This window comes from Octodon degus, unplaced genomic scaffold (assembly GCF_000260255.1).
Source record: "Octodon degus isolate 3935 unplaced genomic scaffold, OctDeg1.0 scaffold00082, whole genome shotgun sequence".
Classification (NCBI taxonomy): domain Eukaryota; kingdom Metazoa; phylum Chordata; class Mammalia; order Rodentia; family Octodontidae; genus Octodon; species Octodon degus.
The window spans coordinates 11,253,116-11,276,010 of record NW_004524658.1 but is presented as its reverse complement, the minus strand read 5'-3'; the positions used below and the strand labels follow the sequence as shown (position 1 = coordinate 11,276,010).

The 22,895-nt window shown below is 41.1% G+C and overlaps 1 protein-coding gene across 42 annotated transcripts in view; it reads left to right on the top strand.

The window, feature by feature from the left end:
- The first annotated feature begins 1,225 nt into the window (after positions 1–1,225).
- Positions 1,226–22,895, top strand: part of Neb (nebulin) — a 221,833-nt gene continuing 200,163 nt past the window's right edge. For 41 of the 42 annotated variants that reach the window (XM_023721397.1, XM_023721387.1, XM_023721393.1 and 38 more), the window contains exons 1-10: positions 1,226–1,315; positions 2,058–2,143; positions 2,629–2,693; positions 6,172–6,213; positions 7,829–8,035; positions 9,976–10,083; positions 10,968–11,072; positions 11,703–11,807; positions 12,486–12,590; positions 17,875–17,979. In XM_023721397.1, coding sequence (XP_023577165.1) covers positions 2,658–2,693; positions 6,172–6,213; positions 7,829–8,035; positions 9,976–10,083; positions 10,968–11,072; positions 11,703–11,807; positions 12,486–12,590; positions 17,875–17,979 — 813 coding nt within the window. In that variant the 5' untranslated portion in view covers positions 1,226–1,315; positions 2,058–2,143; positions 2,629–2,657. The remainder of the gene's footprint in view (positions 1,316–2,057; positions 2,144–2,628; positions 2,694–6,171; positions 6,214–7,828; positions 8,036–9,975; positions 10,084–10,967; positions 11,073–11,702; positions 11,808–12,485; positions 12,591–17,874; positions 17,980–22,895) is intronic. The other variant, XM_023721355.1, reaches the window with a different exon arrangement.

Genomic DNA, 22,895 nt, shown 5'->3' with positions numbered 1-22,895 from the left:
ATATTTTCAAGTGATGTATAAAGAGTGTTTTAGTTTATTATGATAGAAAATCTCTAAACTGAGTGACGGGCCCAGCCAAATGGCTCAGTGGATTAAAGCGCCTGCAAGCAGGTGCAGGGGCCAGGGGTTCAATTCCTGGGCCTGCTGTGCTGGTCCTGCCCCCGGGGCGTGCTGAGATGGCAATTGAGACTCAGCACATGCCTGTAATCTCAGCTCTCGGGAGGCTGTAAACAGGTGGAACACTACGAGTCCGACCTAGTAGTGAGACCCTGAACACCCTGTAGACCCTTCCCTAAAATATAAAAATAAAATAAGTTAATACAATAAAATAAAGTAAAACAAACTGAGTGACAGAGGTAACAGAAATTTTCTTTTCATAGTTCAGGAGGCTCAAAGTGTGAGGTGAAGCCGCCAGTGTGGTTGGATTCTCACGAGGATTTTCCCGGTGGTAACTTACTGATTTCCCATGTTTGTACCGCTGGTTAGCAAGAAAGACTTTTGGGCCTGCATTCATACTTTGCTTCTAGGAGACAGGAGCCGTAAGGTAGTGGGAAGTCGGGAGCCCAGGTACATGGGGATGGCGCGGTCTTCTTGACAGCTGGGGAGACCTGGGGAGGGAGAGGGCATCGAACATGAGGAGCCACACTCCTTGGGTCAGTAACAGAGAGTAAGGGCCTGTTCTCCTAGCGGTACCCTGTAGCTATCCCTTGTCTAGCATCCCCATCAGTAATTCTACCTGCATTTCATTCATGATGTCTTTTAAAAATTGTATTTGGACAACTTGCTGTTCTCCAGAATATTATTCTGTTTGTTACATCAACAACTGTAAGCTGTTTGCAGTTCACCTCGTGCCCATGACCATGACAAGTCCATTCACCTCCACGAAGAATGGACAAATGGTATGAGGACAGCAACTGGGGCAGAGCCAAAGGTCCCCCCAGCCTTGCTAATTTTCTCTAAATTCCTTCCCATGAGAGAACAGAAGATATTGAGGGAGATTGTAGTAAATGAAAAGTGAAACCTAAATATGACCCTCAGAGACTGAGAATTAGGTAAAATTCCTCTCCATTTGAATTGTTCTAAGCAAGCAGTTTGTTACCCTTTATCCTTTAGTGGAATTGATGAACAGGTGGTTTTCAGAAGATCACTCAGTATATTTAGCTTCTGAAATTTGAGCAACTCAAAGTCTGATTGGCTGCTCTGGCCACATGATAATGCTGAGTGCAGGCACCACGCTGGCTTTTGCCTGGGGTTCTCAGGAGGGGAGAGTTGGGAGTGGATTTGCTGCTGAGGAGATTTATTTGATAACTTGAAGGTAAGGCTAGTTCGTGTCTTTTTCCATAGCATTCTATCAGTAGATGTTCCACAACTTCTTGAGGTAATTTTCAAACCTTGGGGTCCTAACTGGAAAAATAATGATTGTAATTTGGTAGCAAAGTCTCTAACCCCAGTGCCCTACAAAATTCCTGTTAATATCTGACATGTAGAGTTTCCGGGATGAGGTCCTACCCTAACCAGTCTATGCCTTTGTCAAATTAGCTTTCTTTGTGTAACAAGATGTATTTTTTTTTGCCGGGGAGATAGCTCAGCAGTATATATAAGTGCCTGCCTGGCAAGCACAAGGTCCTGAGTTTGATCCCTAGTACAAAAAACGTACATATTTTTCACTTTTGAACTTCAAATTTTCTCCTAAATATATTAATATGAAAAGGGATCTATGTTCCATGTTCCTATATTTATCCTGTTCTACTGGGCTTCATTTGCCTCAGAGGAGTGGCAGTTTCTCTAGCTTAACAAAACCAGCCAGTGTGGGGTATTGGTTTACACAGCAAGCCTCTCTGGGCAGAGGGGCAGCTGCTGCTAGCTGTCATCCTCCTATGTGGGGCGTCCTACTCCTGGCGTCAAACTGCAAAGGGCTGGAGAGATCTTTTCTTTAGTTCCTGAATTAGAAGCTTAGGCCAAAGACCTACAATCTTTTTTTTTTTTAATTTGTTATTCTAAGACCTACAATCTTATAAATACTTCAACCAATACTTTAAAACTTTGCTGTTTTTCAGGGTTGAACAAGAGCTACAGAAAAGGAAAGAAAAATATCCATATAAACCAATGGTTTTCCGAAAGAGAATAACCCCATTGCCTTGAGGTTTCTATTTTTGCTTTTAAAATTTATCAATGCTTTTTAAAAATATTGCATAATGTGAATTGTGAGCCATACTGGTGCACTAGGGCTGTATGTGAAACTAAATGAGCTTTCTCAGAATGTGGGTGACAGGACAGAAAACTCTTTCACTAAAAGACTTGTGCTTTGAAATGTTTCTTTCCAAGTGTTTGGAAATTAAAGTTGTCTGTTCCATGAGTTGAAAGTCTCTCACTGCCTCACCTCAATTTCCTTTTATAACTTTAACTAAACTGGTCTTGTGGAAGTCACAATATTCAACGTGCTCCTGAGGAAATCAGGAGAAAGACTGGAGTCTTCTGTTATTTAGGATGCTATTTTAGACATCTGTCTTAGCGGCCAGAAATATGTGATTATGCAGACCAGAGTGGTTTTAAATTCTGTTTTAGTATACAATCATTTGTATCCTGAGGACAGATTCTAATGCGTTTTCATTTGTCCGGAATATGAAGTGTGTAGGTGCCACCACTGCTTGAGGACAATGGCAGATGACGAAGAGTATGAGGAGGTGGTGGAGGTAAGAGTTTAAAAAAAAATCAACTCTCACAGTAAAGAACTTTATGTAGTGACAATCAGATCTGTGTAGGTGACTCAATCACTTAAAAAAACCACATTGTCTATTATAACTTTACAAAGAGTTATCATTAAATCTTAAGAAAGGAGTATTTTGCATTCCCTTTCACTATAATTATGTGGGGTTTAGAATTGAAAGGAAATATCACTATTTCACATTTTTGTGTGTTTCTTTAGACTCAAAAAAAAAAGCATCAAAGTGTGAAGGACAGGCAGCTTTTACTTTTTCTTCTAAAACTGCTCTATTCCCTCCCTCCCAACACTAATGATCAAAGTGAGAGAGGAGGGGAGACAAAGTGCTGACAAACTGCAAACTGAATTCTCTTTCTCAGTGTCTGCAACAGTAGGGGAAGGAGAGCTACTCCTACTCGTGGCTCGCATTTGTGCATGTAGGGCAGGTGGGCTCCATACTCAGAATAATTGAACAGAGGAGACTTTATGCATGTACACACATGCCCATGAGCACAGAAACGTGTACGCACACTTGTGAAGGTCACAAGTCACAGTCGGAACCACTTTCCCACAATGTCATTATATTTACCCAAAGAAGCAAGACTAGCTTTTGCTTTTAAATATTTAATAAGAGCAAAGACCGTAGTAGTTTGCTTGAAGCATTTCCTCCACGTTATTGGTAGGCATCTGATGAACTTTGTAAAGTTATTAGTTCCTTATTTTATATTTTATATAATCTTGTACTGCCACATCATGGTTTTTGCTCATCAGCTCTTGCCTTCACATTCTAGACATAAAACCAGGCTTGGGGCTATTAGCCACGTAAATCCACTCCCATGAATCTGAAGGTGCTTGCTGATTTCTAATTAATGATGATAACGTAGACATGAAAATCTCTGAAGGCCCATGGAACTTGGAGGCAGTTTTGAAAATATGTGCTTTTTAATAAGACTGAAATTAGTTATAAGAGCTACTCAAAACTGAATTCCAGATGAAAATGCTAAAATTTGTCTTTGGAAAATTATTTTAGGTAACTAGTCTCTACTTGGATGCAGAAAATTTTTGTTCTATAAATAAGATCATCTTTTTTTTTTCTTTTTTGAGACAAAGTTTTGCTATGCAGTTCAAGCTGAACTTGAGCTCAGTTTGTAGCCCAGGCTGGTCTTGACTTCACAAGGTTCCTCCTGCCTCAGTCTCCCAAATGCTAGGATTCTAGGTGTGTACTCCCACGCCTGGCTAAAATCACCTTTATTATTGGTGAATATATTTAAAAAATAAATCCAAGTGGGATCTCACACAGTGTAGCATGTAACCTCTCTGTGTTACACGTCATAGTCACCTCCTCCACAGTCAATATTTTCACTAGTGTGTATCCCTAAGAGTCAGAGCCGTCACTAAATAACACTAAGGATGATAATAAATTAAATTATCTTTTGATGATAATAATATCAGAAATTTTTTTTAGCCTCCAACTTAAATATTCCTTGTCTTTCTTAATATAATTGTATTCATTTGTCACTGGAAATAGTCTTTAGTGCTAGACTTGATTGATTTAACTAGTCATAAAAATGGAAGGAGCTATTTTTAGGCGACCCATCCTTACCATTTTGTTCCCATTACTGCTTCTGGGTCTGACCAGCAGGTGCTAAACAAATAGACTGCTTGCCAGAAAACGTTGGACTGAAGTCTCTTTGGTCTCAAAAAAGATCATGGGAATGGAAGGGTGGCAGATTCGAGAAAATTGGTCCGGAAAGAGTTCAAAAAAACAGGAACTAGCTTTAAAAATATATCTCCTAGGGATATTGGACATCTGAAATGAAATTTTGCTGTCACTGTCTATTTAAACTTAAACTTGGAAAGAAAGAGGCAAAGATGTGCTGTTTAATTAGCAGCACAGATTTAAAAAAAAATAAAGTGAGATTTGGCATACAAGTTAATGCCAACCATTTGGATAATGTTTCCTGTTATTTATTTATTTTGGGGAATAAACTTATTTCTAAGATGTATTTGCCAATCATGAGAGCCCAACAAAGGTAAAATTGGCTGGCTTCCGAAGAGCTTCTGTTATCCTCAGAAGCGAAGAGGAGCCGAAGCACTTGGAATCATTTGCTTTACTTTCACATTTGTTTTCAGCTCACTCATGTTTTGTGTGACCACAGAGTGGCTCCCAGCAGTACTAGCATCAGACAGTGCTTTTCAAGGGTCCAAGTGGCATTTCTCTTGTGCTGAAGTCACAAGTGTGAAAGAACAGTTCTCTGTCTTGTCCATGTGGTTCCTAATACTATATATATGTACATATGTAGAAAAAAAACATGCATTTAAAATTTTAAGAATAGCACAATAATAAAGAAGACTCAAGTCTGAGGGACAGTGGGTAAGTTTTATAAAGCTTGTGTTAAGTGGAATAGAGCTAGTGGCCCACTTACAGTGGCTGAATATTTTGATGGGAGTTGAGGAGCCAAGAGAGCCATTGAGGGACATTTTGGAACTCATCTCCCCCACATGCTTTGGTGTCATAAATAAGAGTAACAAAGCATCAAATATTATGAATCTTCTTGACTGAGAAAATGAGCCAACTATGTCATCTTTTATCCCTTTCGCTGTGTGCCTTGGCCTGACTGGGCCTTCCCTTGTGTTTGCCTGGGAGAGCAGGTTGAGGCCAGGGCAGGATTCCACTCTTCTTACACATCTCAAACAAAATGTCAGCCAGTTCCTATCTGCATCTATTTATTGCTAGTGATGTCAGAAGTAGAACAAAAGTAGATTTGGTTTCAGATCCAGCCTGCAGGCACCTCACAGTCATCAGGAACAAACTTGCAGCCTGTGTTGCCCACGTCTTGTGTTGAGGATCCACAATTTCCTCTCTCCCCTTGGCCTTCACAAGTTGTCTTAGCAGCCTGCTTAGGACCGTTGCACTATGAAAAGGGGTCATCTGTCACTCCACGAAAAACTTACTGCTTACTAACCAGAAGGATGTAGGAATAATTGAGATGTGGATAGGACTTCGGATCTTGTTACTTCCACAATAAAATCCAGGAAAAAATATTCACACTGCATATTCTGTTTTGTTTTATTGTTAGTAAAGAGTGAGTTTTATCATAGCTGCTTTTTGCCCACACCACACACTCACGATATTGCTATTGTATTCTTTCCTAGGGAAATTCTATCTTGGGTACCATAAAAAAAAACCTTACTCATTCCAGGAAAATAGCTTCCCCCACAGAAAAACCAGCCTCAGCCACCTGGCTCATCACACTGCGTCTTTTTGTCCAGTCCGATGGCATTCATTTTAGCTTTCCTAAACTTTACAAGGGCACCTGAGTCTCCAAATAGGAAAGGCCCCCTCACCTGCTTCCCACAGATTCTGCAAACCAACTGAACTGTGAAAGCTCCCAAGGGTTCAGCTGAGGCAGAGGGAAGGCACATTCTGTTCCAGTTCTCATGGGGATTCCTGTGTGTTCTGTTTACAGTACTACACAGAGGAGACAGTGTATGAAGAGGTACCAGGAGAGGTAAGGTCTGGTCCATACCTGCATGAACTGTGTTCTCATAGAGTAGGAGGAACCTTCTCCTCTGTAAGACTCCTAGGACCACAAAGGTGGTGAAAGAGCATCTGATGGAGGAGGATCAACCAGCTGCCTGAGCCCAGATTCTTGTATTAAAAGAGTGAATAGTACCTGTTTGACAGGTTATTTCACTGCTTTTGCTATTCACTTCATCTAAGTTGGCAGGGGATGATTTCCCTCACTGCTCATGTGATGAGGTATGTGTGTGTTGCTAATTAGGGTGATGTTGGTGGCTGTCATCTATGCAACAGTAACACAAAGAATGGCCTTGGTGACTAACGTGGATTACATGGAGACCAGCAATTGCATCATGCAGAGTTGTAATCTGTAGGATACTGTCTATGCCACCAGAGACTTCGTCCCTGATCAGTGAAAGGCAACTCAGATTTTGGCAAGTATGAACTTCAAGGGAGCTGTTCCCATACATATCTTAACTTCACATTCTTTATTCCCACATGATGAGATGCCTTTCTTATGGTACTACATTTTCTGCATGGAGCTGTTCAACTTTGAATATGAGAAACAGTAACCTGCCTAATTAACCCTGAGCCTACGCAGAGAGCCTATGACTGCAAGAAACCACGAATCACTAAGTGTAAATTGGTGGTCAGCAATGCTTTAGCAATGCTGTATGGGAAGCATCCAATTGACAATGATAGGACAATTTTCATATATGTACGATTTCTGTGATATGTTTCTCTTCTCCAGTTGACGCTAGGATTCTCCCTTTGGTACAGACGAGTGCTGACATCAGCAGCACATGCACTAAAATTGTACAACTGGTATTTTCTATGACAGAATATTATGAGGTGGATTGATGGCTTGGGTGCTTGTCTTCTGACACTATTTGAAATCTTGGACTTGATTCTATCTTTGAGTCCTAGTTTTGTTTTCTGTTTTTCATGACAGCCTGTTGTAAGAAACAGTAATTTTCCACTACTACATAGCAGGTCTGTTGTGAAAATAATTACCAAAGTATAGCGTCATCATTATTCTTTTCCAGCTAAGCATTTCTGAATGTAAATGTCATTCCAGTTCATACTCATTGACTTTCTAAGCCAAGGGAAGGATAATCATGTAATATTAATACAGCTGATCCATTTTTCAGTTTATTATTCTTTGTCTTACAGTATAGTGAGCAATGCTTACAAGAAATACAAACCAATTTTCTTCTTATTCAATTAAAAGTTAGTATTAAAGTCACGAGTTTAAATTTATTTATTTGGCTTAACATTTTGCTTTTTATTTTATCGGGACAAGTCAAGATTTCCAAATATTTAAGAATATTTCACTTCTGAGTCTGTAGAGTTCCTTAAAGTGTTTGAGTGTCCTTCTCCAAACACAACTTTAAGACAGTGCTGCAGGCAGCATTCTCCGTTATGTGATGATAAGTGCCTTCATGTGAACAGAGTGCGTGCCTTCCTGCTTTGCCTTGGTTTAGGTATTCAGAAGCAACACCAGGAATGTCAACCTGACTTTCAGTTAGAAGAGTATACACCAATACTTTTGTACCAGTGCCTTTACTTTGATAACAGTGTTGAAATGTATGTCAACTTTTCAGACAATAACAAAAATCATAGAAACTACAACTACAAGGACAATACCCGGCTATGACGAATCAGAAACTTCCACACCAGCACTGGCACAGCCAGAACCGGCAAAGCCAACAACAGAGAGGAAGAAGGTCATCCGCAAGAAGGTGGACTCTTCCAAGTTCATGACCCCCTACATTGAACACAGTCAGAAGATGCAGAATCTGTTTAGCCCAGTAAGTTTCAAACTTTTATTAAACTGGTTTTATTAGTGAGAAGTTACAGATCTTAACAAGCTCTCCTGGGTGCTCCTTGTGTTTTTGTTTCATGACCTTGAATGAAATAAAAACTCATCTTGCAGAAACATAAGCTCTTTTGTTGTAACTCTTGATATATCATTTTATGTAGTCCACTTATACTGTAGCCGCATCAGGGCAAGCATCCTTATTGAAATTATTTCTGCAAAATAAGCATAAGGCCAATTCTAAAACATTTCTTGATGCTTAATCATGATCAGTGAATCTAGAATAGTGAAAAAATGAATATAAATTTAACTGTGATCAGTTCATGGAAGCTAAAAAACACATATTTAAACTATGCCTGAGTGGAATAGCTTCTTAAATAGAACAGCTACCAAAACATAAAAAGGTCTCCAAGACATGTATAGTGAAAACAAAATTTGTAGTTTAGAAAATCAAGATGAGACTAAGAACTGATTTGAAACTGACACTCAGAATGGTCGTATACTCTAGAACCATGTGGTTGTAAAGCCCTGGCTGAACAGGGGCATCCCCGAGGAGCTTTAATGCTATGGATGCTCAGGCCTTTCTAGTTTAATTAGTTCCAGGCTCACACCCATTCAGGAGGATTTTTAAAAGCTGCCAGGGTGATTCTCATGTGTAGTGCAGGCTGAGGAGCATTTTACTTAAAGGTCTCTGGTCCTTTCATTCCTGTGTATGGTCCCACAACTTACACTGACTGGCAGTGGATTTGGACCCATTTCAGTTGATCTAATTTGGTCTAATTTGTTGATTTTTTAAATGATAGACAGAGATCTCACTAGGCAGCTTGACTGCAATCCTTTGAGGGCTTCAACAAATGAAATGGGGCTGGGGAGATGGCTCAGTGGAATAAGCGCTTCCCTGACAAGCACAAGGGCCTGAGTTCAATGCCCGGTTCTGGAAAAAAAAAAAAAAAAAAAAAAAAAAAAAAGATTCAATAAATGAAATGAAGCTCGGGGGTCATTGGAGTGTGTGAGACCAAAGGGCGTATTAAAAGCATTCTGCTGTGAAGGCTGGCCAGTGCACATTGAGTGCGTTAACACTGGTTAATAAGTGTCAACTCCTGGAGACTATTGGTGAGCTAACACAGGTTTTTCTTTTTTAAAAAAACAAACAAGACTTTCTTGCCTTTTAAAAAATCACTGTAGTATTCAGTAAAGATATAATAGTATTTTGTTAATACTGCCATAAACCTTTGTTAATTCAGGCATTATGAACCTAGAATTTCTGATTTTTTGAAAAGAATGTTGGCAAAATTCTATTATATTTTTAAAGTGGTTAGTAACTAAACCAATAATATAATTTAGATTGTTGATCATTCTACTCAAGAGTATTCTTTGAAGCCTTAATAGTGACAAGTATATATATTATTACTAAATAAGAATTCATTTTATAGTTAGAAGAAATAATAAAATTGCATTCCTTTACAAAATAGGCTGTAATTTAGGCTTTCCATTAATTCAGCTGGCATTTCAGCTATTCAGAACACAGGTTTAGCTATAATTTCTGAATTGAATATTTTTACATTGTATTAGTAATCAAATCTTTTCAGATTTCACTCTTTCCTGTATTTTCTGAAATAATTGGAATTTAGGCTTTTTATGGGCATGGAAACATAAAAGAGACAATCATTTTAGGATATTTTTAAGACAATAATCTGCAAAAAAAAATTTCATTATCTCCAGGATCCAATCGTATTTAGGAAGAGCAATTAACGGATCTATTTTAGTTTTTGCTGAGAGTGTCTGGGACAAAATGAAAGCTGTTATAACTGGTATAATTTGGGGGATTTTTAAAAATGATATTGAGATAAATCATATTGGGATGAGTCTGCTGCTTAAAATTTCTGCTGTTGTCTTATCGGGTTTGAGGCTAATATCTGATATGCTTTTTAGAATAAATACAAGGAGAACTATGAGAAAGCAAAAGGACAGTCATATGCCAGCACAACCGATACTCCAGAACTTCGTAGAATCAAGAAAGTACAAGATCAACTCAGCGAGGTGGGTTGTAGGACTAAAATAAAGAAGAGAGACATTTCAAAAACATGCCTAGGGCTAGGGAGATAGCTTAGTAGAATAAGCACCTGCCTGGCAAGCACAAGGTCCTGAGTTCAATCCCTGGTACCACAGGGGAGAAAAAAAAAAGACTTGCCAGGGAGATAGCTGAGGCATAAGTGCCTGCCTGGCAAGCACAAGATCCTGAGTTCGATCTCTGGTACTAAAAAAAAAAAAAAAGAAAAAAGAAAAAAAACATGCCTAGCCCTGGAGACTTAGGGCTCTAAATATATGTAGCATGAATAAGGGAGAAAGAAAACAGAGACTTAAGATTATATTGCTGTAAATGTGGACTCAGAGATCTCTTTTTTTTTTCTATTTTCTATTTTTTTATGAATTTAGGACAGGCTCTACAGGGTCTCACTACACAGATTGGACTCGTAGTGATCCTCCTGTTTTCAGTTTCCCAAGTGCTGGAATTATAGGTGTGTGCCACCACGCCCAGTCTCAATTACCATCTCAGTGCCCCCTGTGGGCATGGCACACAGGGCATGCCAGGGATCGAACCCCGACCACTGTGCCCTGCCTAAGCAGGCTTGGTTTAGCAGTTAGCTTAAGAGGAGACTATGAGATGGAAACTAATTCGCGGTCCTCCTCACCAAAGAACGGTGAGGCCGAGAAGCCCCAGGCCAGACAATTGGCCAGGAAAGCAGATGGCGGTGGATACGTGCGTTCTGTGTCTCTTTGAAGATCACAGCCTCCCAGCTAAAATGCAGAAGCTCTGCTTTGGTGTGCAGACTTAGGTTCACACTCTTCATTGTTATGATGTTCTTTAATGCAATCACATATCCATGCTTGTCAAGAACTCTAATCTCGCATTATTTCTGCAGGTTAAGTATCGAATGGATGGCGATGTTGCTAAAACTATCTGTCATGTGGATGAAAAAGCTAAAGATATTGAACATGCAAAGAAAGTGTCGCAGCAAGTCAGCAAGGTGAGATGGTGCCTGGGTTGCTGGTTAGTCCATATCCCATGGTGTTTCCTGTGCTGAGTCTTAAAGGAGAAATGGACAGATGCTCACCAGTCCCATGGATGGGGCTGAGTGTCCACAGTCATGAGGGGGCCTCTGCAGATGGCTGAAGTAGCCCACAGAAGGGAGAAGTGGATTAAAGTTTATATAACTCATCTGACGGGTCAGCTGCAACCCAGCTCTGGAGGTTTGCTGCCCCGAACACCATCCCACTGTCCCTGGAGTCTCCTTATCTTTTCATGATCTGAGGAACTAAATTTTTATAAGAAATTTCCAAACTTCAAATGCAGGCAACTAACTAGAAGCCATTTTCACATGCTCTGCAAGTTAAAAGAGATGCATCTGGCTGCCAAGCTGAGTCAGCGATTGGTTGGAAACTTTGAAAAGAACCTATAGAGAATCAGAATCCTGAATGAGTTAAAAAAAAAAAAAAAAAAAAAGAATTTCAAGAAAAGCCTACTAGTGTAGGTCGAGTAGCTTAGGATGCTGACATGGTCAGCGTTTTCCTGGTAGCCTTGGGCAGCCTCTTGCACTGTTCTTCCTCTGTTCTCCAGTTCTTCTGTCTACCATGGGTCTCTTGCTCTTCCCATCTAGGTTTTATATAAGCAGAACTGGGAAGACACCAAGGATAAGTACCTGCTTCCCCCTGATGCCCCTGAACTTGTCCAGGCCATTAAGAACACAGCCATGTTCAGTAAGGTAAGTGCTTCTGCTTTATTACCATGGCTAGCTTCCTGTGTTATCCAACCATATACTTTAAAGCAATCACTGATAAATTCCTGACAATCTCTAATATTTTTTGGGAGGATCTTTAAGACATATGGAACCACAGGAGTGAGCTTGCTAAGGAATCAGCTTGAGCTTCTCTCAATGACAGTTCTTCAGCTGAGGGGCTGAGGAACAGAGAGTCCTTTAAGAACCTGAGCAGCCCAGCTCCTTAGAAGCAGTTCAAATGTCCACAAAGTAGTGTTCTAGATTTTTCTGTATGCTCTGGCTTACACTTTGGATATCCCTGGCTATCACTTTTAGAAGTTATGCTTCCTGGTTCCTTACACTGTGTTCACACTGTTTACTTAATAAGCTTTCAAAGATGGTTGTGATTTTTGACAGGCATTTAGAAAAATGCAGGAGGCAGGTAAAGGTGAAGGGAGGGATGAAAGAGAATCAGGCACATCTGCCCCCAATCGGGCACACAGGACAAGCTGGCGATAAGAATGTCTTGGATTAGATGGAAAGGGTACATTCTCTGTGCATCACATTCAGCTTTGCTCTCACGTTGCCTTTGATTCCTGTACCATGATGAATAAGGTCAGAGCAATGTACTTCATATAAGCATGAGCTCATTTTCTCATAACTTTTCACTTTTTTCTGATTTAGAAACTGTACACCGAAGACTGGGATGCCGACAAAAGTTTGTTTTACCCATATAATGATAGCCCAGAACTCAGGAGGGTCGCCCAGGCCCAGAAAGCTCTCAGTGATGTAAGTAAGGGGCAGTTGGTACCATTTGGGCATGTGGAGTCAGGAAAATTTGGGAACATCTTCTGCAGATACTCACTGAACTTCTGTTTTACCATTATTGCATAAGAGCACATCCAGAGCCGTAATTTATAATACCTTATTTACATTTATATGAGATATAATTTATACTTTGAGATATAACTTAGTTCAATCCTTTCTCCTTACAGTCAGGAAACTGTGTCTAAGCCCACATAGATAGTGGCAGAGCCTAGACTTGTGCTTGTAAGACCAACGTTCTTTCCTCCAGCACATGTATTGCTCTTTCCCCTCGGCTCTGGCTGAAGTCATTCTGCGACAGTGGTATAGCATTTTCTAAATGCCTGTCAGAATCACAACCATCTTTGCACATTTATTAAGTAAACAGTGTTGTTGAGGGATTTGGCTTTGCTAGTAACCATCAAGGTTGAACTGTGATGCCTCTTCTTTCTGTGTGGAGACTTAGCTGGCGTACTTGTTGAACGTCTTTGTGTAGTGATCCCATAAAACGTTCTTGGTCCTGATAATAAGAGGATAATTCACGGTTAGCAAAAATCAGTAGACTGAATTGCCAGAATTTCAACATCCTAGAGCACAATACTATGTATCAGAGGAAATGGAAAAGCTTGATAGTCCTCAGTATTGAAATAAAACCACTGGTATCAGACAGCCCCGTTTAGAGCCCTTGTGTAGGATTTTGTTTCAAAACACCTTATTTCTTGACTATTGGGTGCTGAAAATCCAGAGATCATTGCTCTAGTCTTTAGCAGAGCACTGTATTATGACATCATGCTCTTTGACTTATACTCAGTACAGACTTAATAACAAGACAATCAAAACCTACTGAAATTTACTCCCAATGGATTTTAGGCTTTCATCTTGCCCTGAACTGAAGCTGTAAGTACTCACTTGATTATGTCTCCAACGTTTGAGGTCAAATTTTTATTGCCTCTCATTTCAGGTCATCTGTAAATTTAGTGCACATGTTTTCTATCTCACTCTCCCTATGATCTGTTAGAATGTAGCACAGATAAACTTTAACCCTTCCATGGGTCATGCTAGGAAATAAAGCACAGCCCAATTCTGAAGTCATTTAATGCACAGTACAATTTTAATATGTGAGCACCTCTTGTTTGTCCTTTAATATTGGTTTTGTGTTCTGCGTCTCATGAATTCGTAGCACTATTTTGAGGTCTTCATCAAATGATCAATAGTTATTTATTGAAATTATTATGAATAGACACCTGGTAAGTTAGAAAAGTATTACCAGAAGTTTTCACGATTTCCCCTGAGAATTTATAATCAAGCTTGTAAGATGAACAAAATCAAACAAGAAAAATTTAAAATCAAAACACAACTCATCAGTCTAATAACTAGCTGTGAGAAGCAGTGCATATGAGTCCTCAGGCCAGAAGAGGTAGTGAGCAGGGGAGGAGTCATGATAAAGAAGAAAGGTGTTTGAGGCCTTGCAGGCTGAGGGAGTGCTGGGAACAAGGGACAGGGAAAAGCAAGTCTGAAATATGGAGGGACAACATAAGTGAATGATGTTAGTTCGTTGTTTGGAGGGGACTTATGCGGCTGCTTGGAACAGGACCTTAAAAATCAGACAAAATAGCTTTGACATGATAGGTAAACAATAGGGGGACCACAAGATTATGGAGAGAAAAAATAATATGATTCAAAATACAAGCTGGAGACATTCTGCCTGGCACAGTGTGGTGAATCAGAACTAGGAAAAGCTAGAAACCGTGATAATTTGCAGAAATCTACTTCAGTTCTATAAGTAAGTCAGAGGGATGATGGGAAAAAGGAAAGAAAGAATCTGAAGAGAATAATCATGAATGGGTGGTCATGATGTGTATGTGAGACAAAGGAGAGAAAGTAGTCATGGGTGGATCTATGACCATACACAGATTGTCTGACTGAATAAGGGTTCTGCTGGTAAAGATGCAGTGATGGAGAAAGAACCTGACTTGAGATAGTGGAAGGAATAGATGGAGGCATCCCGTGAAGAGATTAGAAATTTAATACTATTGCTTAGATGTGAGATCAGGAGAAGAACATCATATTTAAAAGCAGTAGCTGAGGACACAAAATATACGGAGAGGCAGAAGAGTGCATGGTCAAGGGCATTTTCTAAATGCCTGTCAGAATCACAGGCATTTGGAAGATGTTGGAAGATGCCTACCCTTAGGACACCTGGAAAGCTGCCGGCAAAGGAGAAGGGAACAACCGAGAGGCTGACGGGGAACCAGGAAATGCCATGTCATATAAGCCTAGGGGAAGTTTCCAAAAAGACACTTAATCTCCTGATGTGTCCCTCTATCCATAAAACAGAGGGGAAGGATTACCCTCATAGCCCTCTGCTGGATGGACTTTCAACACCTGAAAATGGCTACATTTTGAAACTATCACAATAGAAGGTATAATAAAGGAGAATATGCAAAAATGAAGTGAAGTATTCCCTACTTCTGCTTTGAGTTAGGATAGGGCTTTTATTTTGATTGCAGGCCAGCATGCACTAAGTATCAGTTTACCAACAAGGCTATTAATACTATTGTCAGCACCATGAATTTCTACAGTTTTTGGGCACAGTGCCCTGAACAAGCTGCTGCTCACAGAACATGCCTTTGGTAGGCACGTGCATTTTGGGATAGGGGCTTGGATTTAAGTCTGTCTCACTCCCTCCCCCTCTCTCTTTCCCTCCTTTCCTCTTTACTTACCATGTTTTCTTTGTGATCTAAATAGAGGCAATGGGCCAGCGAGATAGCTCAGCAAACTAAACACTTGCTTAGGCAAAGCGCAGGGCCCAGGGTTCAATCCCTGGCACCACATGCCATGCCAGCCCCACCCCTGGGGCACACTAAGCCAGTGATGGAGTTTGGGCATGGTGGTGCATGCCCCCTATAATCCCAGCACTAGGGAGGCAGAAAACAGGAGGATCACTACAAGTTCCAACTGTAGTAAGACCCTGCACAAAGAAACAAAACAAAACAAAGAAAAAAAAAAACAAAACAAGACAGAGGCAAGAACTTTGCAGACACTGAGATACTCCACAAGCTGACTTAAAATGCAGTTTTAAATAGATAAGAGCGAGGCATTGTGATGCATGCCTGTAATCCCAGCACTGTGGGAGGCTGAAGCAGGAGAATGATAAATTTAAGCACAGCCTGAGCAATTTAGCGAAAGTCCCTGGGGCAGGGTGGGGGGGAATCTAACTAGACAGAATTGTGAACAAAGTTCCTAAGAAATGAGGACTGGAGCTGACTTCTCTGAAACTTCTTGACAGGATGTCATACTTAATCAGCACTTCTCCTGTTTAAATGTTGTCTTCTCCCTAAGGACTTAGCCAACCATGGAAAATTCCACTTGCCCTTAGCCTAAAATAAAGGCTTCACTTACTAAAAAGAAATTCAACAATAGAATTTATACATTTTAAAACTATTTTTTATATTCCACTTGACTTGATATTCATAGAAGCTTTTGCTATATGTGCTAGATGGATATTATTAGGTTAGGATCTAGTTACAATTGGTTAAAGTATGCAATTATCTAACTCCTTTTTTAATAAATAAGAATTCTGCTGTGTAGAAGAAAAAATAATCTGCAGCAGTATCCCAGCTGAGTGGTAGATGAGCTGGGAGGGTAAACCCGCCCTTCAGATGCCCCCTTAGGGCATCAGCCCATGAGCCATCCATTTAGCAATCAGTGACTAGCCCTTCCCATGAGTCAGGCACACTGCACACCACAGGAGAGAACTTGCCCCTGCCACCCCAGAGCTCATAGACCAAGAGGGAATGAGCGTGTAAACATTAGTAATGGTGTTTCCTGGTGACCTCCATAAAAGAGAGAAGGGCCACACTGAACAAACCCTGAGAGAAAGGCACTGTATCTGCCTGAGGAGTCACAGAGGGCTGAGGAAGGAAAGCCAAGATGCCCTGAGATATGGAAGGCACAGAGGTTCTCAGAGGGGGGAGAGGGGAGAGCTGGGGTACTCTGGAGGCAAGGAACAGCATACCCTAAGGAAACTGAGGGCTGATTGTGTCTGAGATCTATGAATAGTTGAAAGCAGTGTTTAAGATTGGTGGAAAAAAATCTGAAAGAGTCGAGGTGAGAGGCCATGTGATTCATGGGTACTGTACACATTTTGAGGTGGCAGAAGCCTTCTATAGGTTGAAGGGAAGGAGTTCATGAAATAGGAAGGATTGAAGCTGGGAGAAAGAGACAGGATGACCCATAGACTCATAGAGCTTGGGCCATGGGAAGGACTGGTATAGAGAGCCTGAGCCATGTCCCGGGAGGGGTATTGCTCATCAGAGCCGGTGCAGAGGGTGGAAGTGTCAAGGCCAGGTTAGAAAGGTGTAAGAGGAAGCTGGGAGTGAGATGGGCTTGACTGGAGAACTAAGCACAGTCTTGGGGAGTTTAGACTGGCTACTGGGGCTCAGGCTGACCAGAGACACATAGGGGTGTTCAACCTTCATTGAGGACCAAGCAGCAACTAGGTTCCATAAAGCCATGGAGTACTGGGTGCAGAGCCCCAAGCAAGTTGCTGTTTGCTGAAGATGCTCCTGGGTAGGCATGTGCATTTCATCCTAGAGTTCAAAGGTGCTACCCTCTGTTCTGCTATGTCTCTCTCGTCTCCCTACATATCACATTACTACAATCTCATTCATACATTTATGTGACTTTTTTTTCTGTAGCACTCAGCATTGCTGTGTGATTGATTTGATTCAAAACTAGAGGTTGGCTAAGTAGGTATGAATAGAAGACAAGAGGCTGAGAGCTGAGGTAGCTGGTTAAAAACAAGTTGCTACTACAAATCATGGTATGAAAATGAAGGGAAAGAAACAGACCTAGTGTCAAAAGTCCTGGAGAAGAGAGAGGTCTCAAGAAATAGAAATAGCCAGCAGAGTAAGAGCAAGTGTTTAACACCCAGAATGGCAGATTATGGCAACATGGCACCCTAAAATATGATTTTAGGGTGGCATTTTTAAAAGGGATAATGTTCTAATCTTCTGTAGCACTCAGCATTGCTGTGTGGTTGAATTGATTCAAAACTAGAGGTTGGCTAAGTAGGTATGAATAGAAGACAAGAGGCTGAGAGCTGAGGTAGTTGGTTAAAAGCAAGCACTAGATATCAATGCTGAGTGCTTCAAAGATTAGAACATCATCCCTTTAAAAAATATTAACAAATGAAACATGAGTAGTATAATTATCTGTGTTTTATGAATATCCCTGTTTTGTTTTGTTTTGTTTTGAATTTTGTCAGGTTGCCTACAAAAAAGGTCATGCTGAACAGCAATCTCAATTCACGCCTCTGGCTGATCCTCCAGATATAGAATTTGCCAAGAAAGTAACCAATCAAGTGAGCAAGGTAAGTAAATAGAGCTAGGACACTGTTTCTTTTGAAAATTCTGGTTAATATTTCGACCTTTAAGGAAAGAAACTAGAGAGAACTTGAAGATGAAACACAAGAGGGCTTCCACCTGTGACCCCTAAACGCTAAATCAATGTATCCATCATCAGCATTAACTCTGTGAAAAAGTGTTTCTCCAGCTTGATGATTCAATAGCTTTTAAAAGTCAAAGTTGCGTCATAAAAATAGAGCCAGTGTTCTAATACTTGATTAATTTTGCTTATGAGACTGATCCTAACAGAGTAACTGAGTAACCACGCCTAGGTGTGGTTGAATTCAGTGTGGAGACGCTGTGCGGATTTATGCTGTTAGATGTGGGCAAATACGAATGCATGAGAGGGCTGTCAGATACAGCTTAGCGGGCAGCAGTGGGCAGTGGACTTAACAACTTTGAGGTCCTACCAAACAGCTTAGCCTGCCTATATTTAGGCTGATAAGTGAGCTCTGAGGAATGCAGCCCTGGTGAGGAATGCAGGAAGACAGATGTTCAGCTGGTGAATAAGCCTGTGTTAAAGTCCTGCTGTACCCTGGGCCACATCAGTTCACTTTCTCCTGGGGTATCGCTGCTGCTGTCTTTCTTTGTCCTCTGTGGAGCTGAGTCTCAGTTTGGGTTTCTGCTTGAATTTTAATGGAATATCAAGATTTCTGTTTTTAAGGATCAGGTGTGGGGGTATGCTTATGTAATCCCAGCATTTGGGAGGCTGAGACAGGAAGATCAACAGGAACTTGAGGCCAATCTAGGCTACATAGTGAGTTCAAGGCTATCCTGAAACTACATAGTAAGAGTGTCTCTCTCTCTCTCTCTCACTCATACACATTCACACACACATTCTATCTTATGTATTTTTTAGGGAAAATTATATTTTTTGTAAAGGAGAAAAAAATGAAATGTGTTTAGTAATGTTTTTGGTGTCTGATTTTGCAGATTACTTAGGTATATGACTAAGGACTATTTGGATAAAGGATCTAGCAAGAATAGTGAGATTTCGGGGGCCAGGGAGATGGCTCAGTGGAATAAGTGCTTCCCTGGCAAGCGCAAGGGCCTGAGTTCAATCCTTGGTTCTGGGGGGAAAAAAAAGAATAATGAGATTTCCTTAATAGAAATACCACCAGTCTGACATTTTCCCAGGGCTAAGCAGAAATTAGCTTGAGACTCATGCCTAAAGAGGTGGCCACTAAGAGTCTTGAGAGAGGAGATAAGGTTGGGAAGGATGATTCATCTTTTTAGACGAGTTTTCAAGTGGCCCTTTTGAAATGAAAAGGAATCTGTTTTAAAATTTTATTTAAAGCATATTAAAAAAAAACTTAGGAGAAAATGTCTTTTACTTTTTGGTATGAAATGTGGGAACCTAAAAGTGAGTTTAAATAATCCCTTTCAAACTCCTGTGACCATTCTCTCAGTCACCTTGGGCTTGCAGTTAGGTTAGCGCCCTGCTACAGCAGAGTAGCCACCGGCTGAACGTGACTGGCAAGCACTCGAAACACGACGAGTACAAAGCAAGCATAGATCAACACAAGGGTCAGTAACCACATAATGTACCCAGCGCAGCTTACATAGCAGGCAGTTACTTCTCACAGGTCTGCGGTTTCAAAGCCAAGATGACGTGTTCGGTGTGTGTGCACGGAGGGCTTCTCCTCGGCTCACAGACAACCACCTTCTCATTGCGCTCTCCCAGAGTGAGAGCTCTTGCCGGCCTTACTCTTCTATACCAAAGGTTTTCTTTCTCTCTCTCTCTCTCTTTTTTTTAATTTTATTATTATTATTATTATTATTTTTTTAGTGTGTGTGTGTGTGTGTGTGGCCAGCTCAGCCCACCAGGGGGCGGGGCTGGCTGGCATGTGGTGCTGGGGGATTGAACCATGGTCCCTGTGCTTTGCTGCGCTTGTTTTAAGTAGGTGCTTTAGACCACTGAGCCATCTCACCAGCCCCTCTCTCTCTTTTTTTCTTTCTTTCTTCTTTCTTTCTTTCTTTTTTTCTTTCTTCTTTCTTTCTTTCTTTTTATTTTTTTTTATTTAGTACAGGGTCTCACTACATAGATTGGACTCGTGATTCTTCTGTTTTCAGCCTCCCAAGTGCTAAGATTAAGGCACATGCCACCATGCCCAGTCTCAATCGCGGCTCAGCCCACCCCGGGGGCGAGGCCGGCACAGCAGGCCCAGGGATCAAACCACAGCCCCTGTATCCACCTAAACTGGTGCTTTAATCCGCTGAGCTCTCTAACCCACCCTTCTTACTCATCTAATAAAGACATTAATCCATCCTGGAGCCTGGGGAGATAGCTCGGTCAAGCCCCAGCCTGACAAGCACAAGGACCTGGGTTCAGTCCCCAGTACCAGATGCCAGTGTTGGAACCATGGGTGTGCTGTGCCACCCAATGAAACCAGGAGTGGTGGGGCATGCCTATAATCCCAGGGCTGGGGAGGCTGAGACAGGAGGATCACTATGAGTCTAATCTGCATAGCATGACCTTGTATCAATCAATCAAATAAAAATAGAAATAATCATATCATGAGATCCCTACCCTTACTCTCATGACCTCACTGAAAATGAATGACGTCCTAAAGACCCTACTTCCAAATACCATTGCACTGGGCTTTTGATCTTCAACATATGAATAGAGGGACTGGAGGCAAATTCATTCCATAACACTGAGAGCCTTATGTGAATGTGAATTAGTTCATTTATTATTTTTATATTGATTGTATGTTCAAATGATAATATTTTGGATTTACTGGTGTAAGTAAAATAATTATTAAATTCCCCATCTGTTCCCTTTTATATTCAAAATGTGAATACTAGACTGGCTTGCATTTTATGTCTGTTGGCTTGCATTACTCTAGTTGGATAAGATGACAGTGTCAGTTGCTTTGAACCATTGCCATTCATGGTTCTGCCACAGTGGAATAATAATGTGAGCTAACAGAAGAATGGTGGTGGATGAAGGTCACTGGATTTGGCTCTAGTGACACAATTCATCCTAGTCTTACCCAGAGTTCCAAGGTCTTAAGGCCTATTGTGTATCCAAAATAATAAACATGTTGGAAAGAATGCTTGAGCTCGGTAGCGGTCCACTCGACCATCCAATGAGAGAGGCCCAGGCCAGCTGAGGGTGACCTACCTGTGTACCTCCTTCCCTTTGCCAAACACTGCCTTCTCGATCTAACCTTTAAGGCTTGTTTTGTAGCTCCCAGTGCAGATAGGAAGGAGGAAATATCTGCACTGGTTATATCAGTGCTTTCTGTTTACCAGCCTGCCTTTCTACTCTTGCCAGAATGATTTATTTTACCTTTGTCATTGGCTTAAGTCATCAGCCACATGCAAGCAGCTTCAGTAGATCTAACATAGATGGACAGAGTAGTTCATATCAGCAGGCATTTCAGGTGAGAAAGCAAGGCGCCTGAGAATCGGCTAAAAGCAAGGTTCTGAATGCAACACAGAAACTCCTTTAGTTTCTCTGTGTCTGACTCTGCTTCTCTCTAGATTCAATTCATGATAAGAGGAAAATCAGATTCCTGGCTGGAATTTCTAGTTGATGAACAGAAATCTTTCAGTGACATGTTGTTATACAATATGAAGCTCTGGTCTTCTGAAACCATGGAAGTATCATGCAGAATTAGGAAGGCCCTGGGTGATTTTGTCAAAAGAAATTTGTTTGAGTCAGGAAGGCAGCTCTGGGTCCACTGTAGATAATAAAAACATCAGTTGGGACCCCTTCCACTCCCTCTGAAAACCTATCTGCGAATGGGGCCATCAGGAATCCCAAGTTTTAATGCTCACAGCGGGAGACAGATGTGATTAACTAACTAGCTTTGTATTCCTTTCCATCTCACAGCCACATAAAACTACTAATGCAGATGTGGACGGCAGGAAATGAAGCTGTGGCTTAAGCAATACATTAGGGAATTTAGTGTGCAGCCCAGGGGAGCACCTTTAATTTACTTCTGAAAAGGAACAACTATGGTTTGGGGAGCTCAGTCTCCCTGTCGCTGTGGACATGTGGGCACTCTCATACCCACAGAAAATGTTCTGATGCATGTAGTTAACCTATTATCCTTTCTTCTTTTAAACAAACAATCAAATAAATAATCCTAGGGAAAGTTAAATCGATTCATTTCTCTCAGCTTTCATTAGTCAATTTCAACTCCAGCACAATGGGAGATAAAGGTTGAGGAGAATTCTTGGGGTTGGCCCTGGGTTGGGTAGGGAGGCCCCATGTGGACACCTCCCTCCCTCTTATTACTCCTCCAGCAAAAGAGCTTTGTTCTTTCAACTCTTCTCCTGCCTGCCAGTGAAGGCGAAGCTCATAAAGTCTCAGCAGTTAACATGTTGCAGTCTTCTTCTCCTGTATAGTGAAAATCTTCCCAGACTTGGAAGTACTCAGGAGTAGACATCAAACAATCCATCTCTACCCTGACCTACGTCAGCCATAGGGTAGTAGTAAACAAGTTTTGGTTTGTGAAGGGTAAGAGGAGATGTGGCAGGTAGTCTTATACTTTATTTTGTGTCTGGTTTGATATCTTTTAAAAATCAGATATCTGTTTCTCACCATGAGAATCTATCTCAGTTTTCCTTAACCAATCTACGTATATAGGACCTGCTTCTTGGTCCAAGGTTTGGCCCTCATTAAGAACCTCTGATGCTTTATGATCTTAAGTTATGTATGTTGCAGAGTTCTCTGTATTTGAGCGTTGGGATGTATCCTACCTGATTTGCCCTTTTCTTTTTTTTTTAATTTTTTTTATTTATTTATTTGAGAGAGAGAGAGAGAGAGAGAGAGAGAGAGAGAGAGAGAGAGAGAGGCCAGCTCAGCCCACCAGGGGGCAGGGCTGGCTGGCATGTGGTGCTGGGGGATTGAACCGCGGTCCCTGATGCT